Here is a 25,038-nt window from a genome sequence, read left to right as displayed (position 1 = left end):
CAAGGCCAACATCAAGAAGATTTTTTTCCCCTGTGTTTTATTCAAGGAGTTTTATATTTCAGGTCTTATGTTTAGGTCTTTAGTTTATTTTGAGTTAATTTTTAAAATTTTTAAAAAGATTTTATTTATTTATTTGACAGAGAGAGAGAGAGATCACAAGTAGGCAGAGAGGCAGGCAGAGGCAGAGGGGGAAGCAGGCTCCCTGCTGAGCAGAGAGCCCGATGCGGGGCTCAATCTCGGGACCCTGAGACCATGACCTGAGCCGAAGGCAGAGGCTTAACCTACTGAGCCACTCAGGCACCCTTGAGTTAATTTTTTAAAAATATTTATTTTAGAGAGAGAGCGCAGGAGCATGAGGATGGGCAGAGGGAGAGGAAGAGAGAGGATCTCAAGCAGGGTCCCTGCTGAGGACAGAACCTGGTGCAGGGCTCCTTATTACGACCCTGAGACCATAACCTCAGCTGAGATCAAGAGTCAGACCCTTAACCAACTGAGCCACCCAATTTTGAGTTGGTTTTGGTGTAAGAAAAGGGTATAACTTTATTCTTTCGCCTGTGGATATCCAGTTTTCCCAACACCATATATTAAATGACTGCCTTTTTCCCATTGTGTATTCTTAGGCCCTTGTCAAATATCAGTTGACCATTGGTTGACCATATATGTGTGTTTATTTCTGGGTTTTCTATTTTGTTCCACTGGGTCTATATGTCTTTTTTAGTGCCAGTACCCTACTGTTTTAATTGCTATAGCTTTGTAATACGGTTTGAAATTAGAATGTATATTGCCTCCTGCTTCATTCTTCTTGCAGAAAATTGCTTTCATTATTTTTTTGTGGTTCCATATGAATTTTAAGATTTTTTTTCTATTTCTTTAGAGATTGACATTGGGATTTTGATAGGGATTGCACTGAATCTGTAAATCATTTTGGGTAGTCTGGGCATTTTAACATTGCTTCTTCTAATCCATGACCACAGATATCTTTTCATCTGTGACTGCTTTATATTGTTTTACAGTTTTTAGTGCACTGATCTTTTGTCTTCTGGGTTAAGCTTATTCCTAAATACCAGAATAATTTTAATACATCAAATATTACAGTAATATTTATAATTCTAAATGTCTACTTAAATACATAGTATAAAATTCAAAATATCTTTCCGGCGCATTTTAATTTGTAGTTATAATAGAAGGACACTAAAGCTGAATCAGCATTCCTTGTGATGTTGTCATTTTTTAATGATCATCCTGTGCTTAAAAAAAAAAAAAAAGTTGAAGGGGGAGAAAGGGTAGATGCCCTTTCTCTCCCTTTCAGAAGAAATGGAGTGAGCCCCCGAGCAGCCACCAGATTGGGAGAGCTGGGCATACGGTGTTGAGGCAGAATGGAATGAGACTAATTTCCTCATACTAATTGTCAGCAAACTAGGCCCTTCACTCATCCCTGGCCATTAGGGAAAAATTATGGCGCTTGCAAGAGGAAATGCTAAAAGTTAAAGTCAACTGGTGGTATTGCCCTAGTCTTTGCCTTGGCATATTACTTTGGGGGTCCATGTTTTCTCATTCCCAAACTGGGACATGTTGTTGATAACAGGAGGGATTGTTGAAGTACGGAATCGTCCTGGAAAACATTTCAGAAGTCCAAGAATAGAAAATGTTAAAACCCAAGTATCACAGAATAGACATGTTCAAAAATCATCTTTATCTTTGATGGGGGATGGGAGGTAAGATCTGAGAAATACCAAGGTCTCCGGATAAGGTGGCACCGGGGCTCTATTCTCAGTTTCTATGGGCTACATGGTACATCAACCGAATAATACTATTGACACTTTAATCTGCGTGGTGGGAGAGAACCAGAAGCTGGACTAAGCATGGGCTCAGCCTTCCTATAGTTGGGATCCAAATTTTATCTCTATTACTGTTTGACCTGGGCCTAGTTACATAAACTTTGCGTGAATCCCTGAAGTTGTGGTTCATAATAGTACGTGCCTCACAGAGTACGAATTTTAGGAGAGGCCTATAAGAGCCTTAGCGTTGGGCCAGATACACAGTAAGCGCTAAGTTTTATCCATTAGCATTAAAGCACTTTAAAGACAAACATTTCACCCACAGGCCCTTTTAATGGGACAAGCATACTATGCAGGGGCGACAATTGCAGGGGGCTCTAAGTTGCAGGAGGCTCTAAGGAGTGGAGCTGGAGAAAATGCATTTGGTACTACGCCTGCCTGCCGGGAAAAGTCGTTATTGGCTGGAGGGAAAGGTGAGCCCTGTGTGCCTGTTTGCGGGGGTAAAGGGAATGAATGTACCACAAGCCTCTCCTCCAGGGCACACTCATGCTCCCAGACGGTTACTAAACGGCTTTCCAAGTTCTCAGCTGGTCCTCTAAATGAAATCTGAGCAAACATTTAAAGAATATCCGTTTGAGCCAAAGTATTAGCCTGCCCTTGGCAACTACACGTGGGGCAGGCCGGGCTCATACAACAGATGCTTGTGTCGCGCCTATGTGCAGGCATCGTTCTCAGCGGTTTACGTGCAACAGCTCACTCAAAGGCATCGCGGCCCGGGGAAGTAGGTGCCCTTCACATCCCCCTTCTGCAGAAGCCTGCCAAGGTCAGGCAGCCGGCGAGGGATGGGGCCAGAGCCGACCACGCGCGCGGTGGGCCACAGCGGGCGCCTTGCGCCCACCTCGCCAGGGAAGGGGACCCCGGGAATCCGGTGCCTGCAGCCACGCGAGGACGGCTGTGGGCAGGGGGCGCGAAGGGGCAGGCTGCGCCGGGCATCCCCTGCGCGCGGAAGCGCAGTCCTTAGCAGGAACGTTCTGGAACTCCCCTGCGCAACTATGGGCGGGGAAAGCCCAGGTCCGGCTGAGACCCCACCCGTAAGAGCGTGGCCGCCTTAGAAGGTCCCCCGCGCCGACAAGTCGCGGGCGAGGGGCGCGCGCACGGACAAGACCGCACTGTTTAGCGCACGCGCACACGAGGGCGCACGCTCGCCCGCCGCCCAGGATGAGACGGAGGCATGGAAAGTTCCAGCTGGTTCGAGAACCGTAGGTAGCTGGAACGTTGGCGGCAGGGTCGGAGGCGGAGTGCGGCCCGCGCTGGCCCCTCCTGGCGGAACCCCCGGCGCCGCCCCCGCGCAGCGGCTGTGGGGCCAGGGGTCCCGGCGGGGGTGGCGCGCCTGGGGGAGTAGGACTGTCGAGGGGGCGCGGCGCGGCCGCCTTGAGGAGGGAGCTGGGCGGGGCGCGCAGGAGGCGGGGCGCGCTGAGGGGGGCGTGGCGGGCCGTCTGCGCAGCTGCCAGAGCCTTAAAGCCCCGGCTCGCTCGGCCGGAGCGTGCTTTCGCCGCCCGGGAGCCTTCCGGCCCAGCCGTCCGTCCGGCCCTCGCGGTCCCCGCCCCTCCTGCGTCCCGGGAGCCGGCTCGCTCCGGAGCCGCGCGCGGTGCGACCGGGCATGCCCCGCTACGAGCTGGCTTTGATCCTGAAAGCCATGCAGCGGGTAAGTGACCTTCCCCCCAGAGCCCGCCTTCCCGCGCGGGCGCCCCTCACCCCCTGCCGCTAGGCCGTCGCCCCCCGCCCTCCCCGCGCGGCCGGGGTGGCTGGGGGGAGGCCGGGGCCGCGGGCGGGCGGCGGGCGTCCGCGCTGAGGGGGCGCGCGTGGGCCGGCCGGCGCGGCGAGGCCGCGTGCGCGCGGGAGGCGGGGGTGTGCCCGCGCGGGAGCGCGGCCGCGGGAGGGTGTGCCTCGCACGCGGCCGGCCGGCGGGGCGGGCGGGGGGCGGGGCGGGCGCGGGAGACCCTGGAAGGTCCGCGGGAGGACACGCGCGAGCGCCCGGCCCCGCGCCCGCCGTCGCCAAGCTGCCTCGTCGCCGGCCCCGCCGCCGCCGCCGTCGCCGCCGCCGCCGCCCGCTCCGCCTCCACACTAGCGCCCGCCGGCCGCCCCGGAGCCGTCCGCGCTCAATAAAACGTTCTCCACAGCGTGGTTTGTGCAGTTTTCTGGACCACGGGCGCTTCCGACCGATCTCACGTTAAAAAAAATCTTTGACTTCTCTTTTTCTGACTTCAGCGAAAATCCTGCTCCGGGTGCCCTTAGCCCAGTTTCATTCATCCGAGTTGTGGCCTTTTTTGCGCCTTCCGGAAGAAACTTTTCTCCCCCCCCCCCCGCCCCCCCCTGCTTTTGATTGATCTTGAGGTAGGGGATTTCAGGTTTGGAGGGATGCTAAGCGAGCCTGCAGCCCCTTCGTTGCAAGTGATGGTGTGGCCGAGGACAGGGCCCCGCGGCCCGGAGGCAGCTCTTCGTCCTCTGTGCTGGGTCAGGTACTCCACAAGCCTTCGCCGAAATCCCCATCCTTCCCGTGAATTCGGTAACGTAGAGTGTGGTGTGTGCCCCCCTCCACCTCCCTCCCCCTTCGCCCAGATACGATAATGAATAAAAGCTCTACCATGTCTGAACTTTGCAAGCAGAACTTTCGACAGCGCTAGAATCATGCTTTGGGTCCACTCGGAGGAGTAGCTATTCACTGAAGTTTGGTTGAGCTTAAATTTAGGCCTGGCTTCACGGTCCAACTTCTATAGAAGAGCCGGGGGTCACGGGGCGTTAGGAGATGGTTAGTCACCGCACACCCAAAAGCGGGAGAGGACACCAGTCCCTCGTGACGAGGTCTAGAGAGGTTGGTCAGGCGTGCCATTGTGTCCCCAAGCTTGTTCTCCCAGAATTTGGGAAAAGAGAAGATTGTATTGTTTAGCCTCTGGAATATTCCCCTTTCCTGGCCCTTCTCCCTCCAGCTGAGATGTTACTGCTTAAGGAGAATAGAAACAAGGAAAAATCGGAAGTCTAATTTTAAAAAGGAAACATTTTAAATTATGTAGGCATTGGTTAAGCCCTCCCTTTAACTGGTGCTTTTTAGGCAATATACCATAGAGCCTGGAAAATGTGGTTATTGGAATTTATGCTTACCTTGTTTTAGGGACCAAATGGGTAGCATTAGTCAGAGTACAGGCATAATATTTGTTTATTCCATAAGCCTTTAAAATGAAAACTCCACACTCTTTGGTTTTAGTGTAGCTGCCAGGTACATCTGTTAGTTAAGGGGGCTCCAAGCAGAGTAGTTTAAATGTATTTGCTTTACCATGTTACTTGTATTTCTTTGTATCCTGGTTTTTTGTGTGCTCCTGTATGTGGTGCAAACATTTCTTTAGTTCAGGTAAGACACATAGTGCAGTGGTGAAAATGATAATTGAATACTTTCCCTGAAGTCTCTGAGGTGGGGGGGTCAACCCATTAACAGAAAATCAAGGTGAACAACTCCTTGGAGGAGGCCTCCGTGGGTGCAGATAGGACAGTGTAACAACGGTGAAGTTGTGTCTGAAGAGTTCTTGACCTGAATAAAGTCAGATTAAACAACAACAAAAACCTCTCTCTCTTTTTTTTTTTTTTTTCTGTTCATTAAAACTAGATTTGGAGTAGGCTGTAACTGTATAACAGACATTTCCTGGTTTTGAATGATTTTGATTTCGACTTAGGAAAATGGGGTTCTAAAATAAGACCAATACTTGGTGGGGGGTGGGGGGCTGAATGAAAATGTTCACATTAGGTTTATGTGATGCTGAAATGCCACTTGTGAGCTCCTACACCTTTGGCAGGCCTGGAGAACCTCAGTTCTAGTCTGTGGCAGTTTGTTTCGTCTGCTGGAGGCATGTAGTGACGCCTCAGTTGCGAGTGGCATGTTTTTCATATTTTTAGATCCTGAAGTGTACATCCCCTTTAACGGGATGGTTTAAACCCCCCATCCACTCACTGCTGTGTCTCGGGATTGAGGAAACGGGCTTATATTGACGACTCTTAGAGCAAGCGTGGAAGTTGAGACTGATGTAGTTTTCCCAGCATTTTTTGTTTAGATTCCCTGAGGTGTCTTCCTTTCTGTTTCTTTTTTGTAGTGCTCTAGAAGCCTGAAGAGCATTCCTGGTCTCTTTGGATTGCGTTACTCCCTCCTCCCCTATTTTACTTCCTTCCACCCCTAGCTGGGCTCCTTAAAAATGAGCATACAAGAATTTTTAAATTGAAAATGCAGAAACTCTGTTAAGGCTCTCAGCATGTCTTGTATGGGAGACCCCTTGCGTTGTAGCACAGTCAGCTGTGGGGGTTCCCCTTGAAAGGTTTCAAGGTATAATATGAGTCCTCCTTGAACCGTACAATTTTGTGTTGATCAGTCACTTAGAATTTCCAGTGCTGTTTTTCTCAGTTTGCAACTGGGAGTTAAATGAGTCTGCTTTTGTCACATATCCAGGTTTCTGCATTTCTGAATATAGTTACCAATCCTCCCAAGAAGAAATTTTGGGAGGTGATTTGCAGGTGCCCTTTAGCTGGAATGTTGTCTCAGTTTTGTTTCTCCCTAATTTTTACTATGAAAAAAGTTGTCTCATTTTTGTTTCTCCCTAACTCGTAGTATGAAAAGTAGGTAAAAGTGTGGCTGAATTCTGCAACTGGACGTGGTAATGTAATGGGTGTTGTGAAACCAGGCCTTCAGAGGTGATGATTAAAGCCATTTGAAAAGGTTGTTGCTTCGACCAGTCTTAGACCACATTTATAGAAGGGTCCCTAGAATAAAAAGATTGGAGTCATGTTACACCTATATCAAGATAACATCAGAGGAGTTCTCTAACAACTGAAAAAGAAATGAACTGCCTTTGCAGAGAGTTCTCTGTTCACCTCTGCCTTGTCGTCTTGCAGTGGGAATGTTCAAGTGAAGAAGAGAGGTTATGCATTGGTGGTGGGTAAGGTCTGATGCTGCTTTCTGAGGACCCTTCTCTGGAGAGGCTGAGGAAGTGGCTGATGTCCCTTCATTTCACCTTGAAATTAGACTTTAAATATTGGCATTTAATTTCAGGTAGAATACAGAACTGCCGATACATGAATGATAAAGCCCCGTACTGTGTAGAGAAGCCTAGGAAAAGCTGTATAAACTGTATAAAATTTTTACTCTTAGGATGGGTTCAGTAAGAGGAATTTTGAGGTTTAAGAAAAACAAAGATCTGTGCATAACATTTATATTCTGTGGTTACTTAGTTTAGGAACTTTTTAAGTTTAGGAGCATTTTAATTATCATGTCTCAGTATGTTTACCCAGAGTTGGCATATTTAGAGTTCTGAAAGCCCTGGACACATATTTTTCCTGAAGTTTTCTCAGTTGCTACTCAGGAATTTTTACATGAGGAATTAAAGATTAATGGTTTCAATAATAACTAGTTTAACTGCTAAATGAATCCTTATGTGTTTGATAAAATAGCATTATGTATCTTCTATGTATTTTCCTAAGAGGAGTAAAAAAGCAGATAGGTATTTTGGAGATCTTGAGTTCTTTTTCTTTAAAACAGAGTTCACCAGTTACTTTATGTTTAATATTCCTTATTTTAAATTTCATTGAAAAGCAGATTATATTTTAAATTTTAAAAAATCACTCATTGAAGTAGTTCTTTGTGGGTGAAGCGTTTTATGTTGTAATTTGAGTTTATTTTATAACCTGGATCTTGTTAAGTTGAGAAATACAAGTGGTAGTAATATTCCAGTTCTTGATACATGGAAAGCCGTAGGTTTTCTGACTCTGCGGTAAGAGTCTTTGGTTTTTCTTTAGTCAAGCCCTTCTGATTAGAAAGACTGGCAGAAGTTTTGTATTTGCTCTAGAGTTGTATCCCAGGTAGGATCTTGTGAAAGAAATGCCTATAAAATGTTTACAGTTTTAGATAACTTTTGGAGACGTAGATAAACTCAAGTATGGGACTAGCCAAACACAGGTCATTGTAGCTTCGCTTGGTGGCAACATTTGGTAACGAGGAAATAGTGACATTTCTGCTCTCAGACGGTAGCAGACCAAAGTCCAAAAGGAAATGTCTTTGTCCTAGCTGTCAGGTGGCTAAGTTAGTTTTTTTCCTTCTAATGGGCCCTCTTTGAACAGCTTAATAATAATCACCCTTTGTGTTTTGTCTGCTTGAAACCAGACAACTTAAAATAGTTATCCAGTAATGAAAGACTTGAGCCTTGTGGGCAATGTTATACTCTCATTTGGTATTACAGTTTTCTTGGGTTACAGCTCATTGCCGCAGCAAGTGATTGAAGAAGGAGTCCTGTTCCTGCCCCTGAGCTACAGCTAAGGTACAAGGAGTGGCTTGGGGGTAAGGAGTCCTTCCTCACCAGACGTGGTTTGTATTTATTAAGACTGCTTGTTGGAAGTTGACATTCTGCACTGATTTTTTTCCCCCTTAATTGTTATTCATGACTCATACATTCATTACTGATGTTTATAAGTTTTTTAAAATCTAGGAATTTATGTGCAGACTGCTGTCGAATCTTCTTACCTTTAGATTACAAAATCACTTGAAAAAGAAATAGCTTGAAAGCAGTGAGGGACAGACTCTAAGGTAATAATTTTCGTCTAGCGCCTTTGCTGTATTGTAGTACAAGTGTAATTTTTCTGTTCAAGATAAAGATTACCTCTTTTTAATGGAAGGCAGTATTCTTAACCAACAGGGATTATTGTCAACACATGTAGTTATCTCTCAGCAGAATCAAATTTAAGGAATTAGTCAAATTGAAGGAAATCATTCAAATTTAATGAACATCTGGTAAGTTATTAATATATTTAAAGGAAAAACTACCCTCAGAAGTTTAGAAGAGGACAGTTAATCCAGTTCTCTTATCTTCGTTGTTCTGTCAGAGGAGGAGCTGGCAAATGGTGGCTCACAGGCCAATTTAAACCTGCCACCTGTATTTTATGGCTCGTGAGCTAAGAAAGGATTTTTCAGTTTTAAGTTGTAGGAGAAAAAAATTCAAAAGGTTAATTTATGACATGAAAACTCTTAGGAGATTCAAGTTTCAGAGTCCATAAATGTAGGTGTATTGGAACATAACCCTCTTCATTTGTTTATATTTTTCCTCTTGTCCTTTACAGAAGAATTTGCTGACCCTCGATTAAGAATATACAAATAATTTCATAGGTTCAGTATTTCTCAAAGCTTCTTATGGTGCTATTTTCTGACATTTCTGCTTTGATTCCTTCCTTTCCTTCCTTGTATTTTTATACCTTTCACCTTCGTATGGATGATTTGCCTTTTCTTTGTTTCTTTGTTTCTTTTTTTTTTTGTAACAAGCTAAGAACCCTGGCATTTTGTACTCTCTTGTGTGCTGGTCATAACCTCCTGGATGTTCCCTTGGCACTGCAAACTCAGTACAGTTCAAAATTGAGTTGCCTGCCCTAAAACTTGTCTTAACGGTTCATGACTTCTCTGTCTTCCGTCACCTGTGGCTGAACAAATTCAACTCCTTATATTCCTGTAATCCCAATCCCACGTAGTCTTCTCTGCTCTAGTTGAACCACTAATATTTCTAGTTTGATTCTTGCAGTTTCTTAGCCGGTCTATTTAACGCAGAGCCGAGAGAGGATGGTTAATGCCTGTCTTGAATGCGCTTCTTGGAGTGCAAAAAATAGCTGTTGTGGAGACACTTTAAGACAATTGAGATTTCATTTGAGATTCATTTTTAGCAAGGAAATAATACAAAGCATTGTGTAGTGGTGGCTTTCTGATTACTTTAATACCCTTCCATAACAGTTCAGTGTGTTAGCACTGTTGCCAAATACCAGCACCCCTGGTTTTTACAATGACCTTCAGACTGAAGTCTGGCATAAAAGGCCACCTCTGATGGGACCCCCCTCTATTTTTTAAACTTCATCTCTCTGTTTCTTTCATTCTCCTTTCTGTATATCAAGTAAACAACCTGTTGCAAATCCCCATAAATACCATTACCTTTCATTTTCTTCGGTGCCTGTGTCATACTGCTTTTCTTAGAATGCCCTTCCTCTCGAAATTATCCATGGTCCACGTGAATACTTGCCTGAAGCCCATTTTATCTCATTTCGTACATTAAAAAATATATATATATTGAGGCCCTACGCTGTTAGCAGTATAGACTATAACCTTTCCTTTGGATTTGCATGGTGTTTTCCTGTGTCTTATCACATGGATCACTTTCTTATTGTAGTTAATCGGTGAATGTTCATCTCCTTTGCCAGATGACAAATTCTTGAGGGTTCAGCCTGTTTCATTTCTGTCCTCTGCTCTGCATTGCACATGTCCATGTTCACTTAGCTACCTTAGCAGGATTCCTGCTCTCCTCTCTGAAACGTTGTGGGTGATAGCATGCTGACCTCTCGTGTTAGTAAGTTGTTTTCAAGTCTGTACACTTGGCTTGCACTGGGCAAGGTGTATGTTTATCTGCAGTTTTGCTGGTTTCCAAGAATATTTCATGGCAGGTAATATGTAAATAATTTTAAATATCACGTGAACTGATGAAATGAGTGCATAGACCTTTTTTTGTTTTCCCCTGAAAACCGAGTTGGATTCTTTGGAAAGACTTGATAAAGGTGAGTTACTAAAATAATGCTTGTAGAATTAGACATGGCTGCAATATCTAAAAGTTTGGGAGGAAGAAGAGCCTAGTCCCAAAGGATTCTGTATGTAGACTGCTTTACAAGGATTTCTGAAAGCTTTCCACTTTAATGAAACTGAAAATGGAAAATTTGTAGATGATGCATCTATAGGTGTGGTTTAGCTCAAGCAGAAGGAACTTCAATCAGCAAGGAGCTCCTCCTCATCGGTCCCATTCTCCAGGTGCTTTCACCCCATGTTAAGATTGGCAAATGCATGTACATTTATGGGTTAAACTTAAATAAAATGTTTAAGGTACGTATGTATGATATTTTGATTTCCTACTTTAGCTTTAATCCATTTTTTTTGCTTGTTATTTTTGGGTATGATTGTTTTGGTTATGAAAGCTTCTTTAGTAAGTGCTCTGATTTTTGTTTTCTAAATGAATAGAAGAACGTAAGATCCTCAAATGAAGATACTGGTTATGTTATGTCGGAATAAACCAAAGAACTGGCACTGGGAAACTAGAAAGAGCTAGAGACAGATCGACTCGTTTTGCTTCCTGGCACCTGCCTCCTAGGGATCTTAACTGTTTTGGATCTTCATTTCCTCGCTGTAAAATGGGAGTGATCTCTAAGATGGAGAGTCTGAAGATAAAGTGGTAACATGACCTTGGATGTAATAGGTGTTCAGTGTGTCACTGAAGTAGCTTTGTGATATCGGGCAAGTTATGGAACTTTAATTGCCTAGTTTTCCATTATTACCACCTTAATGATGAAGAGACTACAAAAGGTAAATTTTTTTATGTGTAAGTTGTTTTATCAGAATCTGAGGGTTAGTCAAGCCTGGAGTAGAGTAGTTGCTCAGTAAGTATCTGACGCCGTGAACATGAGTCATACTACATAATAGCTTGCGTGCTAATGAAGCAAGGCAAACTTTTGCATCTGGAAGATGTAGAGTGTGTGTATGAGGGTTCCCGTGGGCTCCACCAGCTTAGAACAACCTCTTTGTTAGACTGATGTCTATCATTTAGTAACAGCTGCTGGCCTTTGCCAGGCGCTGTGCACTGGGACTCCTCATCAAGAGCTAAACTGTTTGCGTCTGGTCTTTGTGTTTCTCTCTCCCATCCAACTTGATTATAACTAGTACTTCAGTAAGACTTAATGTATGTTTTAGGTGAGAAATTGGGAAAAGTAAAGAATAGGGAAAATCTAAAGAGAAGAATTACTTAAGATAGGCTGTTAATTAGTAAGGTGATTCGAGGCAAGTGTAGTTAGTATTTAGTATTGTATAGTATATAGTTAGTATTTAGTAGTTAGTATTTTATTTAGCAAATGTTTGATTGCTAATGGGCAAATTGCTAAAGCTGTAAGGAGAACCTCTCTTCAGTAGGAAAAACAGTTGTAGCAGATAGTTGGTAGCCTATTGATTTCTGCCACTATATAGTATTTTCAGTTAGTCTACTTTTCATTTTATACAGCAGTGTATTATAAAGCTACATATTTTATTTTAATTGGTGGTTTTAAGAACTTGTTCCATTCCTTTTACATTTTATTTTTATGAAGGAATTAAAACAGTGTTTTATGGCACATGTTGCTGGAGTGTATATATTTCATTAATACGCTTAATTTTTTTAGTAATTGTTTTGTAAGCCAGAAATACTTATGATCTAACAAGTCCAAGATAAGACCTTCTGCAAGAGAATATACTTTTTTTTTTTTAATGTTGCCTTGCCAGTCTTCTAAATCCAACTTTATTTCAGGCTTAATTTGTGACTTGATACCTGCTGATTTTATTTCACCTGAAGTTGCATGATGGGCTCGGGGATGGTATAAGGTGTTGGGCATCCCTTGGAGCAGACTTGAGATGTGTGTGTTTTGAGTGTATAAAGGAAGAAACAAGAATGTGACCAAGAGGAGTAGTAATGCTGGTAACTTAAGTCCTTTTCATTCTGTTTGGGAGATGGCAATGTGAATTGTAAATGTATTCATGAGTTAATAAAAGTGATTTAACAAAGTTGCTTGAGAAATAGCCAGGATGTGTGTTGAATTCTTTTAACTACTGTGTTCTAAAAACTGGGTAAGTATGAAGGGTTGTCCTCAGTTTTGATTATACCTTGTCACAGTTTGGAGTGTTTTAATTCCTTTACTGTGAGGGGGTGGGTGGGCCAGGGGCGAGTTGGAGGAGCTGCAGGGCGGGGAGCACGAGTGTGCTGGTGGCGCTGGTGCTGGCCAGCCCAGCCCAGTCTGCTCCCTGGGACTGGGGGCCTCCCTGGGACTGGGGGCCTGGTTCACCAGCTCGTCCTTCACTCTCCTGCTTTATAGCCTGAAATTCAGATTTTTCAGGAAATTGATTTTTAAAATGATGGCAACTAACTCAAAAATACTTAAACATCATGGACCAAGTGAAATATATCTGTTGGTCAGATATGCTATCACCTTATAATTTCTGATTCAGATAATTGGCTTTAGATATTTTTTAAAGATGTCCGTGACTGCTTTTGGACTCCTTTAGCATTTAGGTTTCAGAAATTGCTGCTCACATGTTGATAAAACCCACTTTGTTGTTAATTGGTCATTGATTTACAATAGGACTGATAGTTAATTAGTAAATGGCAAACATGTTCCATTCTTAAAAGTAATACTGGTTTCTATTTATGGACTATTGGATAACATATGTCCATATTGGCTAAAGTGTATGTACAGACTCAGAGAATAGTGCAAGGACTGAAGCATGACTTAGTATAACCTGTCAAAAATTGGTATTCGTAGTCCACTTTTTTTTTTTTTTTTTTTTATGTCTGAGTGAGTGCTTACTTTAAGCACGCATTAGTGCAATTTGGTTCATACCCGTTGTACTAACCTCTTAGGGGTTTGAAATACTGTTCTGAGCAGATTGCTTGTCTAGAAAATGAAATTTTTAAAAAAAATTTTATTTATTCATTTGACAGATCACAAGTAGGCAGAGAGGCAAGCAGAGAGAGAGGAGGAAGCAGGCTCCCTGCTGAGCAGAGACCCTATGGGAGGTTTGATCCCAGGATCCTGAGATCATGACCTGAGCTGAAGGCAGGGGCTTAACCCACTGAGCCACCCAGGCGCCCCACAGAAAATGACATTTTTTGAAGTGCACATTATCTTATATGACCCATGATCCTTGAAGAACATAGTGTTACCATGAAAAAAAAGTAGGTGTTCCTCGAGTCAGAGTGTTGAACAAGGGGGTGATAGAATATTTTTATTTTTGACTAGGCTTCGTGTTTCCATAGAGTGGAAACCAAGCTGTTGCCTTGATTGACTTTTCTTTTTTTCTTTCTCATGTCCCCATTCTCACTTGATATATGTAACAGCAACTGCAATGAGAAAAACAAACTTAGGCTCAGTTCTTTCCTGCCTTTCAGGTCCAGGTTATAATTGATTGTCCCCCCCCCCCCCCCCCCAGCATCTTTACTATGATTCCTGTATCCTACTTAAGGGAATCCCTACCCGCTTTGGGAACACTTCAGGAGTGGCCAGTGTGGGTGAGAGCTTAAAAATGGAATTGCAAGTGAAAGTTCGGACTTAACAAAACCTTAAACCTTAACCCGGAGCCCTCAGTGCTTGTAAACTGGTATTTGCTTGCTTCTGCTCCAGAATCAAGAAATGCTGGTATTGTCTTTGTTTAGATTTTAGTTTTTATAACATTCTTGTAGACAGCTACCCTTACTGTTAAAATGCTTGAATTTTGTCAAGTGAAGAAACCCAAGTGCAGTTATCATAGTCCGATTGCTGTGAATGTAGTCCAGTATGGGAACGTGTGTTCAAGACCTTGGCTGCACTTGGATTTCAGGTACTGGGAAGGAACTTGTGTGGAAACCCATGTGCAGTCTTCGCTTTGGTTAGATGGATAAATTAGGAATATAAAATATTCAGTTCCAGGTTAGATTCAAACACAAGGTGAGCTTCTCTTGCTGAATGAAAAGCTAAATTTGAGGGTAGGGTCTTTGCCAGGCAGATGTTACATATAGAAAAGATGTATTTAAGTGTCCTTTAAAAAAAATTGGTTGAATCTATTAAGTAAATATATGACCCAGGAGTATGTTGTTCTGGTTTTCATTCTTACTGGCGTACTGTTTTGTTAGCAATTAAATGAGAAAGCAGTTGGGTGAAGCATACTATTCTGAAAACCTGAGATACCAAGTTTCCACCAGTGAGGATCTTGAGTCTGTAGTAGCACTATTGGTCTCAGGAAAGCATTATCAGGTGTGGCCTGAGGGCCAGGAGCTGTTGCAAATCCAGAAGAAAGTTGAGGCGTAGGAAGAGTCCTAACAAAATTTTCTACATTAAATATTTTATTTGATTTGGATGAAATAATTGGAACCTGTAACGTCAGGATCTTCCTATCTTACATTCATGGAAAGCAATTGTGAGTCTGTTTCTCTGTATTTTTAGGCCAGTCTATTTGTCCTTTTGTTGAAATGCGAGATGAGAATCTAGTTGCATTCATAATCTGTAGCGTTTTGTAACATAAAACCTCAGTTTTATGTTTATTTTTTATGTTTAGTTCAGGCCATATTTCTACCAGTCTTTCCAAATACTGGTCAAGTTATCCTGTTTGGTCTTATTTTTTACTTCTTAAAAATCTTCCATTCCCTAAACATTGAGGAAAATCAGAAAGTTTAAAAACTTTCCAACCAAATATATCTGAGGAAACATCCCACTTTCAGGATCTTCTATTTATGACTTGGCCTCCTGGGAGAATTAGAATCTGGTCTACAAAAAGTCTTGTGTTTATAGTTTCTGGCCCCAGTCACATGGAAAAACAAGAAACTTTTTGGCATCTGTTCTTCTAGGAATGATTTCTCCAGGAACATAAGACTGGAACCAAGTAGGAAGAGTATAGAAAACATGAAGGTGAACCACAAAATTGACATGGTTGGAAGGTATACTCTAATGCTTAGTGGGTAGTTGAAGCAGGGTGTGTGTGTATGTATTTTCCCCTTGAATACTCAGCCACTTTAAGGATTAAGTAGCGTGATCTCCATTTTACAAGCGAAAAATCTGAAGCAGAAAGGTGTCCAGGGTTACACAACTCAGTAAATGGCTGGGCCAGCATTCCAAGGACAGTCTCCACCTAGCAGCTCTACTTTTCATCACTGTATCTGTAAAAAGAGTGTCCAGCATAATGGTGTAGTAGAGTTAAAGGCCCTTTAGATTGAGGGAAGTATTTTGCATCTATTTTGAGTGCCTCCAGGTACCACCAGCATTACCATGTTTGAGGGGAATGTAGTGGTAAACTCTAAGACAAAGTTCCAGTTTTCCCGGAGCTTCCATTCTAGTAAGGGAGACAAACTAAAAAATGCTGGAGAAGGTGTCATGAGAGACAAATGTAGCAAATTTCATTTTTGTTAGAGTGCTTAGGTAAGGCCAAGACTTAAAGGGAGGCCATTGCCATGAACTTGGGGCAGAAGAGCAGAAGACAAGTGCAGAGACCTTGGAGTTAGGTTAGCTTGAATGCAGTTCAGCTGGCTTTTGTTTTGTAGGTCATCTTTGAGCCTTCCCTGAAAGAATTGGCAATGCATAACAATTGTTGAATGCTTCATTTTTTTCCCACAGGGCTTTTTTATTTAGTAATCTAGTTGTTGCCTTGAGATACCTGTTTTTCCCATTTTCTAGAAGTGAGAATTTGGAGCAGACTTGGGCACAGGTAAAAGGAAATAGTTTAATGAATCTACATATTGTGCCTGTCACCCAGCTTCAACAAACAGTTTACCAAGCTTGCTTCATCCCCACTTCCACTCCTGCCTTTGATGTTCTTCCTGGAGTATTTTGTACTTTATTTAGAAAAGTTACAAGACCAGTCAGTTAACACCTGTGTGCTTTTTTTTTTTTTTTTTTAAAGATTTTTATTGTTAGAGATACAGAGTGCAAGCACAGGCAGACAGAGTGGCAGGCTAGAGGCAGAGGGAGAAGCAGGCTCCCTGCTGAGCAAGGAACCTGATGCGGGACTCGATCCCAGGATGCCGGGATCATGACCTGAGCCGAAGGCAGCCGCCCAACCAACTGAGCCACCCAGGCGTCCCACACCTGTGTGCTTTTCACCTAGATCACCAATTGGTAGACTTTGCTGTATTTGCTCTTTTTTGTTTTTGTTTTTGTAATCTGCACTGTTTGAGAGATGCAGATATCTTGACATGTCTTTTTTAGGATTAAGGGTTGTTTTCTTTCTAACCACAACATAACCATTACCCAGTTCTGATATTGATACAGCGCTATTATAAAATGTTCAATACATACATGTTCAAATTTATCCTGTTACTCCATTAATAATCTTCAGCTTCATAATCCAGAAATCAGTCAAGGATCATGCATGTAGTTGTTCAGTCTCCTTGATCTAGAACAATTCTCTGGTCTTTATGATTAATGATAGTAGCACTTTGAAGAGTCCAGGCCCAGTAGTCTGCAGAATCCCTCAATTTGGATTTGTTTGCTTGATTTTCTTGTGATTAAAGATAGGTTAAACACGGTTGCCATAATTATTAGATAGAGATGTCCGTGTATTGTATCAGGAGGCACATCAGTTTGTCTCGCTGTTGATGTTAAGCAGTCATTTGGTTCAGGTGAGATCTACCAGATTATTGTAAAGTGCCTTTTTTCCTTTTGTAATCAGTGATTTATAGAGTGACAAAGTTGAGGCTGAGTATACTTTTCTTCAGTCTTCAGTTGTCTTTAGCATCTGTTGATGATTTTGAATCAGTTATTCCTGGAGGTCTTTAAAGCAAAATGTGCAGATAAAAAATTTTATCTGTGAATAGTTAGTATGTAACCAAAAGATAAAGGTAAGTTAAACAAAACAGAAGATAAGAAAAACAAAACCCAGCCATGGTGCCTCTGTGACACCACATGAATTCCGTAACATCTCCATGCTCAAATCCCTAAATTGTCTTAGAAGTTTCTCCCCAGTTGATTTGCTTGAATCTGAATCTAGACAAGGTCCACAAGTTCCATTTACTCGATGGCCCCTTGAGTCTCCACTGTAACTGATTCCCCACTCTTTCTTCCTTTCCAAATTTGGTTGATCATTCCCTGCTGTTTTGTGTGTTCGTCTAACCCAGGTATTTTCTGTCAACTAGCGGGTAGAAATTTGAGTCGTTCTCAGATCTTGTTTTGCAAGAGCACATAGGTATTCTGGGTGTAGTGTGCTATCAGGTTGCACGTCTGTCTTTTAGAGAAGATTCATTCTTGGTGGGTGCAGGTACCCGCAGCCTCATCCATCCATTTTCAAGTTCCCCATCAGCCTTTCACCGAAGGATGCTTGCATCCATTGTAATCATTGCCTAGGATTTGTGTAGTTGCTTTCTCATAATTAGAGATAAGGTTAAACTTTGTTAATCCATTAGGGACTGCAAAGAGTGATTTTTCTAATCATGTTATTACTGCTTTATCAGTGAGGTTTTTTTTTGGACTTGTGTTCATTCCTCCTTTTTTATGTGTATCTCCCTGGGGAGTATTTTTTAAAAGAATACATTCTTCATCTTCACAGAGGATGTTTCTGGACTTCTTAATGATTATCTGATATGTCCTCAGTTTTCTGATCGATAAATTGGGAATAATTATCAGGCTTACCTCTTGGAGTTTTTGCGGAAGTTGCATGAGCTAGTTCATGTAGTGTGGAAATGGTGCCCTGCACTAGTGTTGGTAAATGGTAGTTCTTAAAGTAACTTGCTCAGTTTTGTGGAAACATCTAATACTTCAGGTGTAATGGAGAGGAGGAGGAGGAAGAGAGTCTTCATAAGCTGAGATCATCAAGAGGGCTGGGCTTGTATAGAATGGGCTACTTGCCCACCCTGACCTGCCATTTATATGGAAACAACTATAATACAAGAAGTGCTTGGCTATCCTGGCTCGCTGGGAGGGGTGTGGATAATTGCAGGGGTAATATCTAGAGCATGCTCTGATAGGGAGTTAGTGCAGTGAAGTCAGTAGATCACTGTAACGGTGGGTGGGTCAGATGAGATAGATAGTGGCTCCAAGGAACAAATTTTCACTACGTCTTGGCCTATCGAGATTTTTATCTGAACAAAAGGCTTCTTGCCTAGTTTGCTTTGCCTTGTCATTGATAGCTGATCACTTTGGTAGGGGGAGGAAATGCTGTACTCCCCTTTGGCCTTTACTCTGGATCATTTATTGCTTTAAAAAAACAAAAACAAAAAACAAAGAAAACCCCGCTCTTGAGGATTGTGTAGGATATTGAAAGCTTAACACTCTCAGTTGGGTACTTTATCATTAACATTTTATTTAACAAACATTTGCCTACACTGTGTGCCACACTGTTTGAGACACAGATCATATCACTGAACAGCGCAGACAAGAGTCTCTGCCTTTATGGAGGTTATATTCTGGTAGTGAGGGAAGAATAAACATAAATAAGTCCTGTAGTAGGTTAGAAGGTATTGAGTGCTATGGGGAAAAAAATAAAGCAGAATGGGGCTCCTGGCTGACTCAGTTGATAGAGCATCCAACTCTTGATCTTGGGGTTGTGAGTTCAAGCCCCACGTAGGGTGTAGAGATTACTTTTTAAAATAAATTAAAAAAAAAAATAAAGCAGGATGAAGGACTGAGATGGTACGGGGAGTTACTTTTGAGCAAAACTGTACATGAGAGAAGAGCCAGTTCTGTGAAAATCTGGGAGTGCTCAGTGTACCTTGCATTAGGAACAGCAAATGTCAAGGCCCAGAGGTGTGTTTGGTGCATTGTGAATAAAAGGGCGACTGCTTCCTGGATTGGTAAGTGCCCTGCAGTGGGCCAAGGGCCAAAGTTTGCAGACAGGTTAAGAGGTGAGGGCAGTCGGTTAACTAGATGGGATGGGATGGTGATTGGGACCAGAGTTCTAGTGGTTGAAATGACAAGTGGTCTGATTCCAGGTAGATTTTTTGAGGTAGATCCAGCAGACTGATGGGTTGTGTGTGGCTTAAGAGAAACCATGAGCAAGCGGTCAAGGATGACTGATATTACCGATATGCTAGGCATTGAGCAATAGTGAGGACAGAGTTGCCTTTCCTTGAGATGGGGAAGATTGAGAGTGAGACAGGTTGAAGGGATATGAGCCAAGTTATTCACACTCCCAAGCAATGGTAGGTGGTCACAAACAATAAGAACCATGGTCCATAGATTTTGCTGTAAGAACTCTTTGATCTGAAGATCATACATTGCTGATTCTTGTAACATAGTATCTTAAGGATGGAGGAGTTAGCAAGTGAAGGAAGACTGGCTTGGGTGGATTCATTTAGCCTGTGGTAACAAAGTCAGGTGTAGAAGGCACTAGATTTAATTGTTCATTCTCTGGTGAAAGAACTGACTCATCAGAGAATGAAGGCACAAGCCTTGGGTTTGGATGGTGAGAACCAGGATAAGCCCTGGTCTTAGAGCTGACTCTTCAAGGTTTTTCTGCTCTATTTGTTTACTTACCTAAGAATCCTGTGCCTGGGACTTCTTTTTGTTTTGATTCTCTTCAGTTTCTCCTAACATACATCCATTTATATGTGATCATACATAAGTACTTCAGTTGAATTTTGTCCTATGTGCTGTTGTAGTCTATTTTGTAAGCGTTTGTTATGTATCCATCTCAGGTATTTTCTCTACAAGCACCGATTTTTAAATGTGGATGATACCAAATGATCTTTTATTAATTGACGGATTATTGTATTCTATTTTTTTTTTTTTTTTTCTATTAGTAAAGGTGTGTTCCTGTCATTGAAGGTAGTGTTGTCTAGCGATTACAAGGGCAGAAACCATTTAAACCCATAGATGCGAGTGTAGATCCTGATGTAAATACAAATAACTGTCTTGGGGCAAGTTATACTGTTTCATTGGTTTCTTTTTTCTCATCTATAAAATGACCGTAGTAATTGGACTTATCCCATGATTGCTGTGAGGAGAACAGTAGTGTACACAGCACTCTAGGTACAGTGTCTGTAAGGTGTTAGGACTTAGCTTGGTAAGTGTCAGGTCTTTTTTATTTCCATTATTTATAATTCACTTATCTTTGACAACCAGGCCCCTGTGAGCAGACTTAGGCACGGCCGCTCTCTCTGCTCATATCTTCATTTCTCAAAAACGTTACTGGAGTTTGTTCCATGTGCATGATCTGGTGTAATCCACGTGGAAGTTGAAACCAGTGGTAGTTTGAAAGTTGTCCCGATACCCAAAAGGTTTTCATTCTCTGAGACTTAAAAAAACAAACCAACCACAGAACTTTGTAACTACAGAAGCGGGTTAAAATGGATTATCTCAGGGGATGTGTGTATGTGGATGAAACGATAAATCTGGTAGTTCATGATTTTTCCTAGGTGAATAAAATTGTATTTGAAGACATGGTTTACTTACATGGAAAACCATCCTCCTAAACCCCTTCTCTCCTCAATACTTGGCTGTAAGTAGAGCTGGTCTGGTTGGTAGAGGGTTGAGGGAGGGAGGCTCAAATCTGTGCCCACTCTGCCTTGCTTCCCACCCTTGTGAAAATACGGGGGCTAGAGACCCCCGGAATATGGTTTAAATGCCCTCTGAGTTCAACCAGGGTTTCATGCATCGCTTACATACTTTCAAAAATTTGAATAGCTGAGGTTGTAGATTTAATAGAAATGTTTAGCTGAAAAGGATTAAGGGCAAGCTCCTATGTTTCAGGGACTGTTGTATACAGTGTTACTTTAGCTCCATTTATAATTTAAAAGTGGCTGAAATTCATGAGTTGTATTAGAAACCCTCATTTCACTTTTAAGTGTCACTGATAAACTGCTACCAATATCCATTTTTACATTTTTAGAGTAACAATGGGTTGAGGAAGGTCTTGTATGTATATATACATGTGTACTCTCTACCATGCACCATCAGTCTACTCTGATAGTGGAATTTGCTTTACTGAACCTTGAATCAAGATGACAAAAGTGAAAATGTGTATGAAAAGTCCATAAGTAGAATTTTGTATAAATTTAGGGTTTTGTTTTTTTTTTTAATTTAACTCGAAGTGACGTCAGTAGGAGCTAATTGTTCCTGAGGTGGTTGAGAGCCTCTTTAAAAGTATTTGAATATTTAATACTTTATCTATAAATAACTTTGGTAAGGAACCTAATATGTCTGGCATATAGTTGACAAATTAATTTTAAAGGAGCTGGTATTATAACTTTTAGTCTGTACAAGTTGTAGAAGGTAAAGCAGCATTTGTTGAGTACCTGCTTGTTGCCCTGGACAATTTTAGGTGTTTTTTGTATGTCATTTGTTCCTTACTAAGCCAGTAGTAGCCAGATGATGATTTCATTTTACAGATGAGACAGTGGGGGCTCGTAGATTGTTACTTGCTTAGATCCTGCATTTAGGAAGTAACAGCTTGGGTTCTGGCCCTTCAGAGCTTGTCTGCTTTCTTGATCATGCCATCCATACATGTGCGTTTTCTCAGGTGTCTGCATGTTTCACGATTCTTTAATTATTACTAGCTGGTACAGTGAGCATTTTTCACTGGATCAGAATAGAAGCAAGACCTGGCAAGCCTACCGTTCAGATTGTCCGTGGAGTATGTGGTTTTTAAAGTGACTCCAAAGCCAAAAAGATTATTGTTTGGTTACTTTTCATGTCACTTTTCTGCCCTTTGTTAGTCTCCTTGCCTCACTGAATTTGTTGTGACTTGGAAGACTGATGGCTTTACGGATTGTGTTTCTTGTTCTCGGTTGGGTTTTTATGACGGTGACTTTCTGGAGTGACCATATATGTCCTGGATTTTACAGATTGTCCCAGAATAATTTCCTAGTTTGGAAGATAAATTATATGGTCACCCTAGATAATAGAAAAGAGATGTTGGATTTGGTTATTATAACTAATTATATTTTGATTATATTACCTAAAGGGGGTTAATAGCTGATTTAATTTGGTGTTACCTATTTCCCTCTTTCTAGTTCAAACACAGCAAATTCTTAGGTATACTTTTCTATTCAGATTAATTCTTCAGTTGTAATTTAATTTATCCAGCTACATGAAACAGTACCAAAATTTTATTCTAATTTTGTGCAAAACTGTCAAGAGAATGCTCTCTGAGAAGAAAGCCCTCTCCTTTTGGTGGCAGGGGGGACTTCTGCTCTGTTTCACAGTGAATGCCCTTGTGTTTTTTGATTTGGCAAAAAAATTGATTATACTGTCCATCACCACTAGGGGACCACTTTATATATTCCACACATAATACTTTTATTATGGAAATACTTGTTTTCTTAAAAATGTACTACCAGGGAACCAACCCGTATATTTTATCATTCCTGTACCTATTTTATTACTTGTCTCATATTTCTCCCTTAACAGGATTTACCTGACTTGTGTAGCAGCTTAGTCCTAGTAATGTAAAAACATAAATTAAAAAGTTTCATTTTAGCTGATGAAAAAATTTTTCCATGTATGTTTTTCCTGAAAATAAAGGACTTCTGGTTAGTGTTCATTGTATTTTTGTTCTGGAAATACTTATTTAAAGGAAAGAAAAAATTATGCAGAACTCACATTGTATATTTTATTTGGAACCGTTTTTAAGGAATGCATACTTTATTTCCTAACAAAGTAAAGTTGGAGGCTGTGACAATCTGTTTATGACTAGAATGTGAAATTTAGCTGCATTGTAATATAGTCTCTCTTTCTCTAAACTAAATTGACCTATTTTTGGTTTTGTTTTTCTTTTTCCAGTCTTTACCAGGTGCTGGTCTCTGGATGTTTTTTGTTTAAATTGGAAAATCTTAAACCTGCCCACAGACTGGTATGGTATCCAGTAAGATGGGGACTGCCAGCAATGGCTTCCGAACGGTCAGAGGAAGCATAGGCAGACGGAATTGAGAAAAGTCAGCCTTGAGCTTGTGTTTGGCCACTGCCTGCTAGTCCAGGGAGTGAGGGCACAATGTCTTTTTCTCTCTATCTTACCTGCTGTTCTAGAGAAGTTAGGGGTTAGACCAGTGTGGATTTGGTTTGTGACGGGATAGAATATGGCTAAGAGATTTGACTTGCATAGATCGTATTTGACAAGAACAATGTTCCTGATGTTAGCAGTGCTTACCAGTGGTGGAGGAAGAAGGTGCTTGCTCGGTTTCTAAGCACTTGGTTCTCTGAACACACAAGCCACTGGTGGGGGCTGCTGCAGTGGGGCCCTTCCCCTCCTCCCCTTCCAGGAGAAACACAGAGGGTTTTGCTGCCCCTTCTTGAGGGAAACACAGACAGGGTCGGTGAGCTGCTGCCGCGGAGAAAAGCAGCACCTGAAAGGGCTCTCCTCTCGGGGAGTTGGGCTTCTCTGTGTGAGTTGGAACAAGTGGCTTCGACGATGAATTTCAGGGAGCTTTGTCCAAGGCAGGATTTCACGACTGCCATCGCTGTTTTCTTTGTAATCAAGGACCTGCCGCTTATACTGAACCATTAAAGACACGTTTAAGTAGTTAATGTTTATTAGTCATCTGATTACATTTTATTAAAAATTGAGATGATCCTAGAAAATGTCCATGTGTTTCTTTAGAAAGTTTTTGGCATGAGGAAAGTGGTCACAGAAATATGACCAGCTTTCAAGATTTGGCAAGTCTGAAGTGATACAAATCCCAACTGTTAGTATATTTGATGCTTTTATGTGTGGGGGTTTTATTCATGTCAGTCATTATTGACCCAGGTTCTCAGGAGGAAGGATAGTAATCCGTTTTCTTAGTATAATTATTATAGGGCTGTATGCTTAAAAAAGGCCTAAAGATGGGTTTAAGACATTTCCATCTAGGCAGCATTATGAATTAGACCTAATAACCTAATTCAGTAGAACGTTTATCTTTAGCCATTCTTTCCAGCTCCTTTCCTGGTCAGTGAGAGGTGTGTGTTTTAAGTTTTTTTTAATACCGTGGTCTATTTTGAACAGTTTTGGAAAGCAGTGGCTTTAGTATCATTAATAGGTCTTAAGCTTGGTTCTGATTTTTAAAGGAAAATATGTAGATTCATTGAAAAGCATCTACTTTGTCAGGTATAGAAAAACATTTCACTTTGAGGTAGCTTTATCACAGAAGTAAAACTCACATTCGAAGTCGATGTGTGGCAGGCATTAGGATGAATAACAAGATGTTCTTCGTATTGATCTGTCAGCAACAATTATAATTAACTTTGTAGATTTAGAATTTGTCTCTTTTTCAGGAGAAAAACCATCAGATTCACAAACTTGATTTTAGATGGATTTAAATGTCTGTTTTGCAGAATGGTTTTTTTCCCCTTAATCCAGGACTGAAAAATGTCTGACTGACCTAATTAAAGATAACTTATCTCATGGTTGATAAATGTTTGTTTCATTCAGGTTTGGAAGATACAATACATTATTTTTCGGTCTTTCAGAAATTTTGTTCTCCTCCTCCTTACTGTCCTTGCTTTCTAGACCCTTTAATAAGAAAGCATGACTCAAAGGAAGAACTGTGCAACAAAATCAAACTTTGTGTCATTGTGCCTTTATCCTCTCAGAGATTCTCTTGGAATTATTGCCTGATGAGAAGGAAGGGAAGGGAATTACCTTGAACATTTTTCAAAAATCTTCTGAGGTCTTCCTCTAGCTAGAAGAAATAAAAACATTTTAGGGTTTTATAAAACTAGAATTTCCTAGTTTTTTGTTTTTGTTTTTGTTTTGTTT

At 41.6% G+C, this 25,038-nt stretch overlaps 2 protein-coding genes across 3 annotated transcripts in view; both read left to right on the top strand.

Moving 5' to 3' along the window:
- The first annotated feature begins 2,757 nt into the window (after window positions 1-2,757).
- Window positions 2,758-25,038, top strand: part of SLC5A3 (solute carrier family 5 member 3) — a 34,572-nt gene continuing 12,291 nt past the window's right edge. The window contains exon 1 of one of the 2 annotated variants that reach the window (XM_082723218.1): window positions 2,758-3,041. The gene's annotated coding sequence lies outside the window, so the exon portion shown is untranslated. Of the gene's footprint in view, window positions 3,042-3,321; window positions 3,484-25,038 lie in introns of those variants that run through there. The other variant, XM_082723217.1, reaches the window with a different exon arrangement.
- Window positions 3,256-25,038, top strand: part of MRPS6 (mitochondrial ribosomal protein S6) — a 66,124-nt gene continuing 44,341 nt past the window's right edge. Inside the window, exon 1 of the mRNA XM_082723233.1 lies at window positions 3,256-3,483. Within this exon, the coding sequence (XP_082579359.1) occupies window positions 3,439-3,483 (45 nt within the window). The 5' untranslated portion in view covers window positions 3,256-3,438. The remainder of the gene's footprint in view (window positions 3,484-25,038) is intronic.

Source organism: Mustela nivalis (genome assembly GCF_964662115.1).
Source record: "Mustela nivalis genome assembly, chromosome: 1".
Lineage (NCBI taxonomy): Eukaryota > Metazoa > Chordata > Mammalia > Carnivora > Mustelidae > Mustela > Mustela nivalis.
Note: the sequence above shows the minus strand (reverse complement) of the source record. Positions and strands in the feature narration are given on the sequence as shown.